The sequence below is a fragment of the Capra hircus genome, chromosome 1 (genome assembly GCF_001704415.2).
Source record: "Capra hircus breed San Clemente chromosome 1, ASM170441v1, whole genome shotgun sequence".
In the NCBI taxonomy this organism is placed as follows: domain Eukaryota; kingdom Metazoa; phylum Chordata; class Mammalia; order Artiodactyla; family Bovidae; genus Capra; species Capra hircus.
Genome location: NC_030808.1, coordinates 57,873,510 through 57,890,068, shown reverse-complemented (window position 1 = coordinate 57,890,068; position 16,559 = coordinate 57,873,510). Strand labels below are relative to the sequence as shown.

At 38.7% G+C, this 16,559-nt stretch overlaps 1 protein-coding gene across 1 annotated transcript in view; it reads left to right on the top strand.

Moving 5' to 3' along the window:
- Positions 1–16,559, top strand: part of CFAP44 (cilia and flagella associated protein 44) — a 126,205-nt gene that overhangs the window by 18,427 nt on the left and 91,219 nt on the right. Inside the window, exons 8-15 of the mRNA XM_005674928.3 lie at positions 1,792–1,906; positions 4,763–4,927; positions 7,709–7,864; positions 8,576–8,623; positions 9,244–9,343; positions 10,017–10,111; positions 13,599–13,808; positions 14,413–14,523. Coding sequence (XP_005674985.2) covers positions 1,792–1,906; positions 4,763–4,927; positions 7,709–7,864; positions 8,576–8,623; positions 9,244–9,343; positions 10,017–10,111; positions 13,599–13,808; positions 14,413–14,523 — 1,000 coding nt within the window. The remainder of the gene's footprint in view (positions 1–1,791; positions 1,907–4,762; positions 4,928–7,708; positions 7,865–8,575; positions 8,624–9,243; positions 9,344–10,016; positions 10,112–13,598; positions 13,809–14,412; positions 14,524–16,559) is intronic.

The window sequence follows — 16,559 nt, the reverse complement described above, 5'->3', positions numbered from 1 at the left end:
TTACTGAAAACAGCACAGATGAAAGAAGGGCTTTGAATTTAGCCTGCTGCCTTCTTATAGGCTTCACTTCCCAGGAGAGTTTGTGTAATGTCTTGCTAACATTGGCGTGCTGTGTCCAAGTTCATACTGTCTTTCAGATCCACTATTCAGTGTGTTGAAATGATTCTGTATGATGGACAAGTCATTTTGATGTCTCTGAACTCAGTCTTCACTTGTGAAATGAGAGTTATAACAGACAGTTGTATTCTTGACACCTGACTCTTAATACTAAATGGTAGCAGAGCCTATTCCTGATCTCTGATATCTGGGTATTTTCACTGTATCACACACTGTTCTTTGTTCAGGATGAAGTGATTTTGTCTTCTATTTAACAACCTTCTGGCACTACTCTCAAGCTGCCCATAACTTGCTTCCAGTGTCTATGAGAAGTAATCTATCCTAAATTCTTTTTATTCCAACTTAAAACTGGTCTTTTTAAAATATAGAATAATTGAACAGATTTTTGAATCTTGAGAAGTCTCAGCTAACTCTCTGCTAACTATAGGTTGCAAATTTTTAATTTTCCCATTGCTTACTAAAGTGTACATTTTCTATGTACTATATCTTTGGAGAAAGAGAGACTTTAAAGGATTTCATGTGTAATGTGGTATTGTTATGCTCCGAGCCCGTATCTCCGAACCGACCGAGAGAGCAAGTCCACCACACTATTGCAAACGCAAGGAGGGAGTTTGTTTATTCCTAGCGTGCTAGGGCCCAAGTCTCATCCCACACAAGGGAATCTGACAAGAGCCCCGAACAAAGTAGTATGGCGGCTTATATACAGGCAGTTCTTTGTCTCAGTTACAGGAGTAGCTGGAGTTACATGATTGGCCAGGCAGGATGAGCGCATATCCTGTCTCTTTCTGGTAAACATGACTCAGGTCCTAGAGACCGTCGTTTGGTCCCTAACAGTATAAAAAGAAATGCAGAGGAAATGGAAACGTATGATCAAGGACCTACCACAGCCTCTGAGAAGGATGTTGATTGTTTAGGCTCTTGGCTTCATGTTATTAACTTGTTAATACTGTCCATTATCTATTTTACATCCAGTTGGTAGGTCAGATTCTTTTTTCAACATAATTTTCTTCATTCTGACTATTCATTTGTTTAGGTTATAAACAAGATATTAGTAACTTAATATTTATTGATTTTATGTACTAGACACTCTTCTAAGAGTTTTTTTTTCAACAATTTCATAAGGTTGGTGTAAATAATATTCTCATTTTACATGTAAAAGAAGGAAGATACAATGTGATCAAGAAAATTACTCAAAGTTACACAGCAAGTAAATTAGAATTTTTGGAGAATATTTACATCCTCTAAAGCAGTACTGTGTAGTAGAACTTTCTTCCAGGGTGGGAGTGTCCTGTGCTGGTCAGTCTAGAGACACTGACCACGTGCAGCTACTGAATTCTTGAAACTGGTTGGTCTGAATAAAACACTAATTTTTAAATTTTATTTAATATAATTACTTTAAATAAAAATAGTCAAACATATGGCTATTGCATAGGACAACACAACTCTGAAATGTAAGATTGACAAAGGCAGGAAATTTTTTCTTTTTGGACTATTTTGCTTGATGCTGAATTCATGTTGCCTAGAGCTTTGCCTGACAGGTAGTTGATGCTTAAAACAAATGAACTGAATGAATAGATAAATGAACTAATATGTGACTTTTAAATATGTAAATGGTTGACATTAAAGTTAAAGTAAGATTTCTTTTGGGTACATTCAATCTCTCATTGTTTGCAGGTTCTGGCAAATGGCTCTAACATTCACTGGCCTCAAACTTCAGGGTTCACTGGGTCGATTTGGCAAAACAGCTACTACTGATATAGAAGGTTACATGGAGCTCCCAGATGGGAAGGTGAGTACAGGCTATTCTACAATAATGAAATTAATGAAATGAAGTGATGTACATGCATGAAAGCATGCTATACAGTCTAAAAAGCATTGCCAATATTGTCAATAATAGATATGATAATTGTAAATATAATGAGCATTTAATTTTGCCTTTTCAGATTATCAGTTTTAATTCTGTGAAACTAGTCCACATGTACATATCGTTTTGTCTTTACTAAATATTATATGTACATAGAAAGTATGCAGGCATTTTCATATATTAATGCAGTGACATACTTGTCACTTTAAATTTTAATTATGTCATGGATTTGCAATGCCTGTAGTGTTTCTCTCCCTCCTGTCTTCTTCGCCATGATGCTTCAAGAGGATTTACTGGGTCAAAGGTTATACAGTCTTACAGCTTTTGTTTTTATTACCAGATTATTGCAGAGTGTCAGACACAACTGAGTGACTATCATTCACTCACTCATTCACTATTATTCAGGAAGATTGAGACACTTTATAGTGATATCTGCAACACTGCAAAGTTTTTTTTAAAAAGCTTTTAATTTTGTATTGGGGTATAGTTAATTAACATGTTGTGATAGTTTCAGGTGAACAGCGAAGAAACTCAGCCATACATATACATGTATCCACTCTCCCCCAAACTACCCTTCTCTCTAGGCTGCCATGTAACATTGAGCAGAATTCCATGTGCTATACAGAATTCCAACAAAGTAGGCTGTTGTTGGTTATCCGTTTTAAAAATAGCAGTACAATGTTGCAATTTTAATCTATCATTTTAGTCTTTTCTTCTTATAAAACTTATAGACATATTGCCTGTAGGATAAAATTTCCATTAATATGGTATTTGGCTTCCTAGTAGGTTGAGTTGTGGGCTTCCCAGGTGGTTCTAGTGGTAAAGAACCCACCTGCCAATGCAGGAGACATGAGATGTGGGTTATATAGTATTTGTGATCATCTCAAGTATAAGAAAGTGCCAATATACAAATACTACTCTGAGAAACCAAATAGTCTAGTCATTGCCTAGTGGAAAATTATCAATTTGAAATAATGATATATGGGAGGAAATAAAAAAGCCTTGGATGCTGGCCAAATCATTAATTATATATCTAAACCTATGATACATCATTCTAGCTTCAAATTCTGCTAAGAATTAGGCTAAGATAAAGATCATTAAAAACTTGGTTTGAGATATATCTTGAAAAGGCTCAGTAGAGTTTGTGTAGATGTAGGGGAGAAAAGTCATTTTAAATGAGAGCCACAAAAGGAAATAGTTAGAGTTAAGAGTAAATATTACATATTTACAGGATTAATTTGAAGCACTCATCTTGGGAAGGAGTGGGAAATTAGATTGAAAAGTATGGTGGGCTCCTAATGTACGAGGACTTGAACAGTCAGGTGGAACTATTAAGCATTGGAAGAGCAGAGATACAAGCGGAAAAAGTTATTTATAAGCTTGGCCACAAAATGCCAAGCAAGTTAGGAAAATGGAGTCATGGAGATGAGCTCAGAGGAAGATACTGCTTTTATCCAAGAAGAGATGATGAGAGTCTGGACTCTTCTCAGGACAAATGGAAACGGAAAGCTAGACATGAGTGACATTTCAGAAAGGAATGAGTGATATAGACTTTGGTGACTTTGGGTGGCTTTAGTTACTGGACAGAAAAAAACCAAGTCTAAAGAAAGACAAGTAGGCTGAGGCTCGACAGATAGAATAGATAATAGGCAGGCTGGAGAAATAAACAAAGACTGAGTAAGGTCATAAGTGACTCTCAGTGAGAGGGCCATGGGGCTGCTGAGTCCTCGAGCAGACAGGCAAGAATTAGATCAGAGTTCCCCAAAGGACATTTCATGCAGTATTCTTTTACACAGAAGCTCCCTGATAATACTTTCCTGGTCAAATTCCTTTGTACCTAAAAATTTCTTACAGTGATTCCCAGTGAACACTTCTGTATTAAAGCTTCCAAGGGATTCTAGAGAAAAGAAACTTGTTTGACTTTGTTTATCCTAGCATATGTCTACTGAGGCAGTGTTAATTGAGTGCCTGGTTTAGAACCCTGACTCCTGGGTAATTTGGGGCAAGGTAATTAATATGCTTCCGTTTTCTTTTTACTTTGTAGGATGGGGGATAATAATAGGAATTCCATTGGCCCTATGGTTTCTTTGTGCCAGTGAGAAAAACTGTGCCCAACCTGTACAACTGCACATGGTATCCTCAATAAATGTACCTAGTTCATATGGTTTTTAGGATTAAAGAATAATGTGTGTTAAGTGCTCAAGCAGTGCTTGGCATGGAGTCAATATTCAATCAGTATTACTTACTATGTAATAGTAGTTCAGTTATCTTAAGAGTTGGTGTTTGGTGCTACATGTTTTGGGATGTGCTGGATTAAACACATTAATGTGAGGTGGTTCCAGATAATTATCCTTGTTTGAAATTGGATATTGTTCTGCTATAATTTGCAGTAATGGCCTCACAATTTATCAAACATCTTTTATAACATTTGATTATTATCGCTCTCATCTATCAAGAACTTTAAACATATCTCTAAATTTTGACCCAGTAGTTCCACTCCTGGGTTATGTCCTTAAGAGATGTACAAAGAAATCTGCAGATGTGTTTGAAAATGTAACCACCAACATACTGCCTGACATCATTATATAAAACTACATATTGTGATAAGTGGTTGTTTCTGGGGCAGTGAATTTTCTTAGCTGTATTTTCTTGTTTTAAAAATTGAAAATTTTATTTTCATAACCAGGAAAAAATCTTTAAACATTTCTCACTAGCTATTTGAGGCAAATATATATGTTTTTCTGTCTCAAGTACATTCTGTCCTTTCCTCACACCTGCCAGGTGCTTTCAGGGTCAGAATGGGGCAACATGCTGGTTTGGGAAGGAGGCCACATCAAAGTGGAGCTGAGTCGAGCTGCAGGCAAGCCTTGTCACCAGGGTCCCATTAACCAGATAATGCTGGACGAGGGCGAAGTCATCACCATTGGGTCAGATGGATGTGTTAGGGTAAGTTTTCTCTAAACTTGAACAGTAGCACCTGCATCAAAGTCTTGTAGGTGACCCTATGGGTTTTATCAGATTTTTATTTCTCACAAAGGTCACTTGAAGAAGGGCCAACTCATTTTAAGTAATGCTTCTCTTGTGGTAGATTTATAGTTGCTAATTCATGTTCTTGGACTGTGGCATGCTAGGCTCCTCTGTCCTCCACTATTGCCTGGAGTTTGCTCAAACTCATGTCCATTGAGAAGGTGATGCTGCCTAACCATCTCATCCTCTGCCACCCTCTTCTCCTTTGGCCTTCAATCTTTTCCCCAGTATCAGGGTGTTTTCCAATGAGTCGGCTCTTTGCATCAGGTGGCCAAAGTAGTATAGCTTCAGCATCAGTCCTTCCAGTGAATATTCAGGGTTGGTTTTCTTTAGGACTGGCTGGTTTGATCTCCTTGCAATCCAAGGGACTCTCAAGAGTCTTCTCCAGCACCACAGTTCGAAAGCATCGATTCTTTGGTGCTCAGCCTTCTTTATGATCCAACTGTCTATGTAAATTCTAGTCAACATTCATTAATATCTTGCCACTGAAATTTTCTGAGGGGACCTTTTGTTATTTTGATTCTGTTGTTGAAATAGTAGCTTTAGAAAATGAATTAGCACAATATTAACAGTGGACTCCAATGTCCTTCCAAAATGCCTATTATAAATGGGTCACTTTCTAGGGACAATAAGGCCAAACATTTATTTATTCATTTATACTGATTTTACCAATTAGGAATACACAGGTGAGCTGATGGGGTTTGCCAATGGCTGCTGCCCACCCGTTACCTCCTATACTAATGAACTTGCTTGTCCTCACCCGTGGACACCGCCCTGCCCACAAGACTAATCTGGGACATTGCTTCTGCATCTTGGTCTTTCTGGCTGTAGTCACACCTCTTATTCCGTCCCCCGTGTGTAGTTGCCCTGCTGTTGCTGGCCAACCTGCAGTCTTCTGGTTTACTTTGTGGTCCCCTCAGTATGTGTTTCTTCTGGGGCCTTTCATAAGAAAATATTCTTAAGGTAGTATTCGCAGGACATTCTTTCAGTTCAGTTCAGCCTCTCAGTCGTGTCCGACTCTTTGTGACCCCGTGACTCACAGCACGCCGGGCCTCCCTGTCCATCACCAACTCCTGGAGTTTACTCAGACTCATGTCCATCAAGTCCGTGATGCCATCCAGCCATCTCATCCTCTGTTGTCCCCTTCTCCTCCTGCCCCCAATCCCTCCCAGCATCAGAGTCTTTTCCAATGAGTCAACTCTTCGCATGAGGTGGCCAAAGTACTGGAGTTTCAGCTTTAGCATCATTCCTTCCAAAGAAATCCCAGGGCTGATCTCCTTCAGAATGGACTGGTTGGATCTCCTTGCAGTCCAAGGGACTCTCAAGAGTCTTCTCCAACACCATAGTTCAAAAGCATCAATTCTTCGGCGCTCAGCCTTCTTCACAGTCCAACTCTCACGTCCATACATGACCACAGGAAAAACCATAGCCCTGACTAGACGGACCTTAGGAAGTGGTATTATCAGGAGTAAGACCATTTTTGTTTTTTTTCAACTATCTGAGGTTACTCTGACACTTACTGAGCTTACTTATGGCTCAGACAATATATTAGAGCCATGTCTTCCACAGTTTGTCCTCTTACCGTTGGCTCTTTGAACCCCTGTTAAGTTTAATTTTGTTCTGTTATGCTCATTTCTCTGAGAATCTTTTATGTCCTTTATTATGTTATAGAATACATTCACTATCCTTCCAAAGCATATGTCACCCCCAAATACATCAAGATACCAAGTGGAGGAAAACTTCAAGAGAAGTTGGATACTTCACAGAGGATCCCTTCATGGCCATCACTAATTTCTAAGCTTGCTTCCCCTCTGCAAAGCCCACCCTCAACTCTTCAGTCTTTTATATTGTAAATCTCTACCTCTCGCCCTTTAGGAAAAACCCACTCCAACTCCCAGGAGTTAGTCTGACCCTAGGATACGGGACTCTCCTCCATGAGGGTACTCAATGGGACAACACCAGTCCTTCCCAAGTCTGAGTTGCTGAGTCTAGGATGATGTAGCAGGATGTGCCTGCAGAACCATCCAGCCTGGGCTTTGGCATTTCCCCGAGAAAGTCCCTTCGAGTCTCTCTACCACATTAAAAACTGCGCTGCCTCCTTCTTCCCCAGTGTTCTTTTGGTCTTCTATCCTAAGAACAACAGTCGTTACCTGAAGAGTATAGTCTAAATCCATGATAAGGAGGAGAAACATTATCTCATGAAGATATTTACCTATATCTTTCCCACCCCCCACCCCTGCTTAATGAAGATTGTTCTTGAATCATTCAGCAAGAAGATCTATGTCTCCTTTCTAGGGTCCAACGGGTCTGATATAATACAAGGCTTGTCATAATGTTTCAGTGAATGACTGAACCATTTATTCCTTACAGCCGCTTTATATGCAGAAAGACCTAATAGAAACTTTGAAATAAAGTTTACTTTGGGCAAACTAGAATTCTTATTCAGAACAGACTTTTTCTCACCAATCTCCATAAATAAGAGGAAATTATAATAATTCATTATTTCTCAGAGTACAATCTCAGAGGTTAGGTTTTGTCTGGTGTTTTAATTATATTTATTCATCATTAATTTTCATGAAATAAGAAATGACTTGAAAAAAATGGGGTGTTTCCTGGCATAGAAAATATATATCCATTCTGACTTAGAAAATACATATTCAGAAACTGCTAATTCATTAAGGTATTTTCTTATTTTTTAAGATATGGGATTTTGAGACTATAGACACTGCTGATGTTATAGATGAGACTGGATTACTAGAGATTGAACCCATTAATGAACTTCAAGTAGATAAGAATGTCAGACTCTTCTCTATGATAAAAATGAATGAAGTTGGAAATAACTTTTGGTTGGCTCAGGTAAGAAACACCATTTTCTCTTTGCTCTTGAAAGTTATCTGGACATAAAATTAACATAGTATTATAGTTTACTGTCACTGTAAATCCACAGAACTATCAAGACTGCTCTTGATAGTATAATGAAGAGTTCCCTGAATTCTGATATTTAGAAGTGAACTGAAGTGAAAGTCACTTAGTTGTGTCTGACTTTTTGCAACCCCATGGGCTATACAGTCCATGGAATCCTCCAGGCCAGAATACTGGAGTGGATAGCCTTTCCCTTCTCCAGGGGATCTTCCCAACCAAGGTATTGAACCCAGGTCTCCCGCATTGCAGGTGGATTCTTTACCAGCTGAGCCACAAGCAAAGCCCAACAATACTGGAGTGGGTAGCCTATCCCTTCTCCAGTGGATCTTCCCAAGCCAGGAATCGAACTGGAGTCTCCTGCACTGCAGGTGGATTCTTTACCAACTGAGCTATCAGGGAAGCTAATATTTAATTGACCTATATTTTACACACAGAAAACCAATTAGCATTTTTACTATGTTAAACTGACTACAAGGTTTATGAGATTGCTTTATTATGTGTTTGCTATTATTAAATTTCAATCACAGTTTAAAATATATGTAAGTGTTGCTATTGTTGGTCCTTTAAATCATAAAAAGAAAATCCTTTAATTTGATAAAATTTCAAAATGGTGAACAAAATATTATTGAGTATTTAATTTTTTAGGATTCCAATGGAGCCATATGGAAGCTTGACCTTAGCTTTTCAAACATTGTAAGTTACCTGTTTTTCTCATTTGTTTCAAACTCTCATAGTAAAATGGTCGTTATTCTTCTTTAAGATACTTTATCTTTCTCCATATTTGATCATTGTTCCCATCAAAAACTTGTTCAACATATCCAAAGAATTTATATTCTCTGTCTTTCTCCTGTTATGATTTTACATAAAAAATTTTATATGAAAAAGATTCTATCTCATTAAAAAATTTACAGGAAAAGTGGCAATGACAATGCCTGACATTTTATAGTGCTTTATAGTTTTCATAAACATTTGACATTTTAATGTATATTGTCTCAAATAATCTTCTCAACTGCTCAGTTTTGTAGGGAGGCAGTTTCCATCATCTCATTTTACTGATGAGGAAATAGAAACTGGCATTTAAAGTTACTTGTACCAAATCACACAGCTATCAAGTGTAAAGCCAGTATTCTCTTTCTCCTAATTCTGAACTTCAGCGTTCTTGCCATCTTATAATGCTATCTTATAATGCCTTTTCTCATTTCTATTCAGATGAAGTCATACATGACACAGAGTCCTATTTGCATTTATTTAAACTTGGCTTTAATTCTACATTAACCTGACTTTGAACTCTAATAGAATCTCTCTGTTATCAGACCCAAGACCCAGAATGCCTGTTCTCCTTCCATTCTGGAGCCATTGAAGCTTTGGCCGTCTCTCCTGTCACTTACCTCATGGCCACTACCGGCTTGGACTGTAAGTAAGAACTCATATCTGGCCTTTTGTGTTTTACTTTCAGTACATTTTAAAATGTGTTTGATTAAGGCATTTGAGAATTTTTCCAAAAGGGAAGCCTCCTGATACTAATGAGGTAAGTTTCTGCAGAGAGGAAGGGCCGAGAATATAGCAGCCTTGGTTATTGTGAGACATAAAAGTTATATCAATAAATTACTCATGAAAATACCATTCATCTTGGTATTCTCCACAGTAGTGCTTTTCCTATTCTTTCCATGTCCTTTCTTTCTTCTTGACTTATGGTAAATCTCTGTGGACTGTGGAAGGTGAAACTGACTCCCTAGTCAATCAGCAGTTGCTCTCTTTAGTACAGTTGCCTCTCAGTGTCTGTGGTGGTGGTGGGGTTGATGCCAAGACTCCACTGATACCAAAATCCATAGATGTTCAAGTCCCTTTTATAAAATGGCATAGCATGTATTCATGTTTATAAATTACCTGACTGAGGGTATACATGTAAAATTTTAACTAATGTAAAGAAAGACTATGTCAGTTGATTTTCTATGACATTTCTTGTTATAGTGCTTAGATATAAAGTGCACCATGGTAATTAGAGCTGTTACATATATATATATATACACACACACACACACACTATATATATATAACTCTTTTCTTTAAAACTATCTTTCTATAGGCTCTATTAGATGCTATGACTTTGCTGGCAAAACTCCTTTGCTTCAGATGAAATTCAAGCAAGGAGGTACTGCCCTTGCTTGGGTACCACGGCTGGTAAGCTTATTATAATGGATTTTACTAAGAATCTATTTGTAAATATGATATATCAATCCTATTTCTTAGAAATATAGATATTTTATGACTCTGGATTTTAGAGCAGAACAAAAATTCAAACTTAGTTTGTCCATTCAGACTATGATAGAAATCATATCATGACTTTGCTATTGTGTTTTTAATGAAAAGTCTATCCTTATGCCACCTAAAGTTTAGAAATAATTTTGTGTTAAAAAGTAATTACCTGATAGAACTTTGTGTATCTATCTTCTGTTTGACTCTGGTTCATTTTATGTACTTCTAGAATGTCTACAATGTGCTGGGCCTATTTCTAGATTCTGGGAATATAGCAGTGAACAAAAAGACAAAATACTTGCCAGCATGAACCTTTACCCCAATAGGAGAATGTTACACCCCCATGGGAGATGGTGGGAAGGACAGACAATAAACAAAATAAGTAAACTTATGTGATATGTTAAATAATGGGAAAAAATTAGACCTTTGTTCTAGTTGTCTGTTGCTGTGTAGTAAACCACTCCAAATGTAGTGGCATAAAAAAAGCAATCATTTTTTTGCTCACATACTCCAGTTTGGGAAATCAGACAGGTGACAGCAGGGATGGTTTATCTCTTCACAGTATCATGGCTTAAGTTGGGGAGATTTGAATGGTTGGGGCCTGGAGTCATCTAAAGGCTTCTTTGTCCCAAGTCTGGCACCTGGGTTGAAGGCTGGGTTAAGCTGTGATGCTAATAGGAGTGCTTACCTGAAGCCCATGCCAAACAGAGAGGTCATTATCACAGGATGGTGGCCTCAGGGCAGTCAAACTTCTTCATGGTGGCTCAGGGCTCCAAGATCTTATGTTCCAACAAAGAAGGCAGAAGCTGCTGTCATTTCATGACCTGGCCTTAGGAGTCACATATTATCACTTGTACTATACTCAGGGGATGAAACAGCCACAAGCACCACACAGATTCACGGAGAGAGGAAATTCAACTATCTTTCTGTAGGAGGTATATCGAAGAATTTGCAGCCATGTTTTTATAAAATGTCATGGGAATATTTAGGGAATGGTTTATCCTTAATCCTTTGAGTTGAAATCAAAGAGAAAATGTTCCAGGCCCAAAGTAAATGTAGAGGTGGCTGGAATGGAGGGGACTTTCATGATGGGATCAAGATCAGAAGGAGAACTAAGGGCAGGAAATAGAGGCGGAACAATGATGAGGCTAGATTAAGTAGGAACCGTGGAGTATTGTGGAAAAAGGAAAAGAGTTCCAGAATAACATCTATTTCTGCTTTATTGACTATGCCAAAGCCTTTGACTATGTGGATCACAATAAACTGTGGAAAATTCTGAAAGAGATGGGAATACCAAACCACCTGACCTGCCTCTTGAGAAACATATATGCAGGTCAGGAAGCAATAGTTAGAACTGGACATGGAACAACAGACTGGTTCCAAACAGGAAAAGGAGTACATCAAGGCTGTATATTGTCACCCTGCTTATTTAACTTATATGCAGAGTACATCATGAGAAACGCTGGACTGGAAGAAGCACAGGCTGGAATCAAGATTGCCAGGAGAAATATCAATAACCTCAGTTATGCAGATGACACCACCCTTATGGCAGAAAGTGAACAGGAACTAAAAAGCCTCTTGATGAAAGTGAAAGAGGAGAGTGAAAAAGTTGGCTTGAAGCTCAACATTCAGAAAACGAAGATCATGGCATCTGGTCCCATCACTTCATGGGAAATAGGTGGGGAAACAGTGGAAACAGTGTCAGACTTTATTTTTGGGGGCTCCAAAATCACTGCAGATGGTGACTGCAGCCATGAAATTAAAAGACGCTTACTCCTTGGAAGAAAAGTTATGACCAACCTAGATAGCATATTGAAAAGCAGAGACATTACTTTGCCAACAAAGATCCGTCTAGTCAAGGCTATGGTTTTTCTAGTGGTCATGTATGGATGTGAGAGTTGGACTGTGAAGAAGGCTGAGCACCGAAGAATTGATGCTTTTGAACTGTGGTGTTGGAGAAGACTCTTGAGAGTCCCTTGGACTGCAAGGAGATCCAACAGTCCATTCTGAAGGAGATCAGCCCTGGGATTTCTTTGGAAGGAATGATGCTAAAGCTGAAACTCCAGTACTTTGGCCACCTCATGCGAAGAGTTGACTCATTGGAAAAGACTCTGATGCTGGGAGGGATTGGGAACAGGAGGAGAAGGGACGACAGAGGATGAGATGGCTGGATGGCATCACTGACTTGATGGATGTGAGTCTGAGTGAACTCCGGGAGTTGGTGATGGACAGGGAGGCCTGGTGTGCTGCGATTCATGGGGTCGCAAAGAGTCGGACACGACTGAGAGACTGAACTGAACTGAACTCCTGGGCACCCCTCTGTTCTCAGCTTCACCGTATCTTCCTTAAGGAAGCTCTGAGTCTAGGTCAGCTTTCTTTGCTATACATTCTCAGAGAATGTTTCTTTCCTTTAACACTTATTTAAGTTTGTAATTCCACATTCCTTTGTGTGGTTGATTAATGAAGCTCCAATACTTTGGCCACCTGATGTGAAGAGCTGACTCATTGGAAAAGACCCTGATGCTCGGGAAGATTGAAGTCAAAAGGAGAAGGGGATGGCAGAGGATGAATAGATAACATCACCAACTCAATGGACATGGATTTGAGGAAACTTCAGGAGATAGTGGAGGACAGAGGAGCCTGGTGTGCTACAATCCATGGGGTCACAAAGAGTAGGACATGACTTAGTGACTGAACAACAACAATATGTCCTCCCATTCAACCATTAATTTGTGGAAATGGGTTGAGGCTGTTTCTGCTTACTCTTGGGTTGCTGCTGCTGGGTCTCTGGCACATAGTAGATAAATTGTCCTTGTTTACTTCTCTCATGGTCAGCAGTGATAATAGACTGTCCTAGAAGAGATGGAGTTTACCATAGCAGTATAAGGAATTATCGATGGGCCCTTTAAGTTCATTATTTTAGTTCATTATTTAGTTAAATTACTGTAGTCTAAATAAAATACAGAAAATTCTCCAGGCAAGAGTCCTGAAGTAGGTTGCCATTTCCTTCTCCAGGGGGATCTTCCTGACCCAGGGATCGAACCCTGGTCTCCTGCATTGCAGGCAGATTCTTTACCAACTAAGCTACTAGGGAAGCCCAGTTATTTAGTTAAATTACTTAAGTCTAAATAAAATACAGAAATATCTGTAATTTGCTCAGTCATGTCTGACTCTTTGTGATCCCATGGACTGTAGCCTGCCAGGTTCCTCTGTTCATGGCATTTTCCAGGCAAGAATACTGGAGTGGTTGCCATTTCCTTCTCTAGGGGATCTTCCTGACCCGGGATTGAACCTGGGTCTCCTTCACTGCAGGCAGATTCTTTACCATCTGAGCTACCAGGAAAGCCCATAATGCAGTGTAGCTCTCTTAAGTAACTAATTTTGGAAACCTTGCATTTCTTTTTTGTCCAAGATAAGCTATGGTGGAGCACAGATTACTGCAGGATTTGAAGATGGCGTTGTTCGAATTCTTGAACTTTATGATCCAAAAGGGCTCACGGTTTTTGTGGGACGGAAGAAAGTTTTGGATGCAGATATTCGTTTGAAACAGGTTTTCAAACCTCATACTGCTGCTGTCACTGCTTTAGCTTATGATCGTGATGGAGAAGTTCTAGCCACAGGGGTAAGGAGTAGATTTCCTTTTGTTTCCTATTGAATTTTTGTGGTTAACCTTGCCTTATTAGTCTTCCTACTTAATAATGTCGTCTTTCCTTATATTTCTTTCCAAGAACATATATCTATTTTTTGTTTTCTTTGTATTCACATTCTTTCAGTATAGTCTGTGCCTGGCTATAAAATATTAAAAATATTTTTACAAATTGAGTTGTAATGCTTATTTTAAATGAACAGAAATTCTCAGCTGGAATAATGCAGCATGCTTTATGTATGGTCAGTATTTTAAATGAAGAGAATAACCATGTAAATTCATTTTGTATAACTAGGTGAGCATATGCATTGTGGAATTTTTTTGTGAATTAATTCATACACAGGTATGGTGATTATTTTTTTTTAGAAACACAAGAAAACATGTGACAGGTTTGTCAAACATTCTCACAGGGAAAATGAAGCCAATATTTGAAGTAAGAATGTTCCCAGAATAATCTGGGATATATGATCATTATAGGTATAAGTATATAGTGGGTGTAATATAGCTGTTAAATATTTCTTTATACTTTCTGGAATAGATTTCATAATAATATATATTTGGATATCTCTCTTTTTCTTAGAGTAAAGATAAAACTGTCTTCTTTTTTGAAGTGGAAAGGGGCTATAAGCCTATTGGTTATATTACTACTCCTGGACCTGTTTGCCAGTTAACATGGTCTTCAAGCTCTCATGTAAGTAGTTGTTTGTCTTCATGTTTAAATCTCAATTACTACATAGTGAAGTGATCTGTTAGAAAATAGTGGGTGGAATTACTAGCTCTGCTCTTGGGTCCTGCAGCGAGGGGCCAAGGAAGCTGTTCAGCTTGACTAGTGAAACATCACTCAGGAGCTCCAAGCCACCACCCTCCATACCCCTACTACCTCCTCTCTCTTCCATAATCTAATCAGTCTATTATATCAGACTTTGCTTCAACAACAGAGACTTTATCATGAAACTTGGGTCTGGCAGTCCTTCTGACATTAAGTTCATTTCTAAGGTCTGAATGTATTTGCCCTCATCTTTATCGCTTTCCTGCTCCTCTGTCTGAATTTGACCTCCATTTTCTTTTCTAACTTTCATTGCCTGTTTCGTAACAGACAATGGTGATCCAGCATTGATTACTAATCTTATTAAATGCCTCTAATTTCCCTAATTTTGGGCATAAGATAATTCAGTCACCTGAATGTTGATTGTCTAAGCCAGGTACTGTACTAGGGTCCTAGCATAATAATAATACCGATGAACTACATAGAAGTACTATGAGAATTTTGAGGATAGCATCTGTAATTTATTTTAAGAAGTTATATTGTTCAGTGATAGAATTATTTAAGGTTTCACAAGGGAATGGGTGACTAAAATATATCAGTGGTGTAGATAGTATGTACTATGAATATGGGGCTTTTCTGGTAGCTCAACAGTAAAGAATCTGCCTTCAATGCAGGAGCCCCAGGGAGACACAGGTTCAATTCCTGAGTCAGAAAGATCCCCTGGAGAAGGGCATGGCAACCCACTCCAGTATTGTTGCTTGGAGAATCCCATGGATAGAGGAGCCTGGCAGGCTACAGACCATGGGGTTGCAGAGTCGGACACGACTGGAGCGACTTAACTGGCACGTACGCACTATGAATATAGAGCAGGGGAATATCAAGAAAGGGAGAAGTTAACATGTTATGTTATATTATTCTATCTTAATCTTAAGGAATTGGCAGAATGCGTCAGAGAGGAGGTGAGTGCAAGTGGTGTAGGTGAAGGGAATAAGAGCTGCAGAAGATGCTCTGTGTTCAAGCATGAGCAGTTATATCACAACATATTTGTACATCCTTCAATCATTTATCCCGATATCAAAGTTACAAAAAAAAGCAGCCCAACATTTTTCAGGAGTTAGGAATGATGGGTGGGGAAGGGGTGGGTTTGTCTCTATAAAGGGACAGCTTGAAGGAGATCTTTTTGGTGGTGGAGTAGTTTGTATTTTGCTTGCTATGGATGATTACTTGAATCTGCACATGTGATAAAATGACATGGAACTATGCAGACATTCTATATTAATGTTGATTTCCTGCTTTTGATATTGGGGCATAAGAGGTGACCAGTGGGAGAAACTGGGCAAAGGGTACATGATACCTCTTTGTACTATCTTAGTAACTTCCTATAAATTAATATTTCAAAATAAGACATTTTTAAAGAAGTAAGAAGAAAAGACCCCTCTCTCCCTCCACCAGGATGAGATGGTTGGATGGCATCACTGACTCAATGGACGTGAGTTTGGGTAAACTCAGGAGTTGGTGATGGACAGGGAGGCCTGGCACGCTGTGGTTCATGGGGTCGCAAAGAGTTGGACACGATTGAGCAACTGAACTGAACTCCCTCCATCAAAACAGATAAAAAGACATTTCAGGCAGTGGTTCCAGTTAGCACTTGTATTTCTAACATTGTTTGGGAGTTACTAACGTAAAAGTAAATTACTCTCATTTCACAATATATACATGTATCAAATCATCATGTTGTTCATCTTAAACTTATACAATGTTATGTCAATTATATTATAAAGAAAGTGGGAGAAAAAATAAATTACCGTTTGTAGCTGCACACTTCAGTTGTCCAGGTAGCAATAGCTGTTTGCCCCTACCAGCTCAGTGGTCAGTCCTGTAACCTTCCTGAATGCATTAAGCTTCTGCCCATTATTTTATTTTCCAGTAAGAGTACATCATTCAAATAACCATTCTACCTG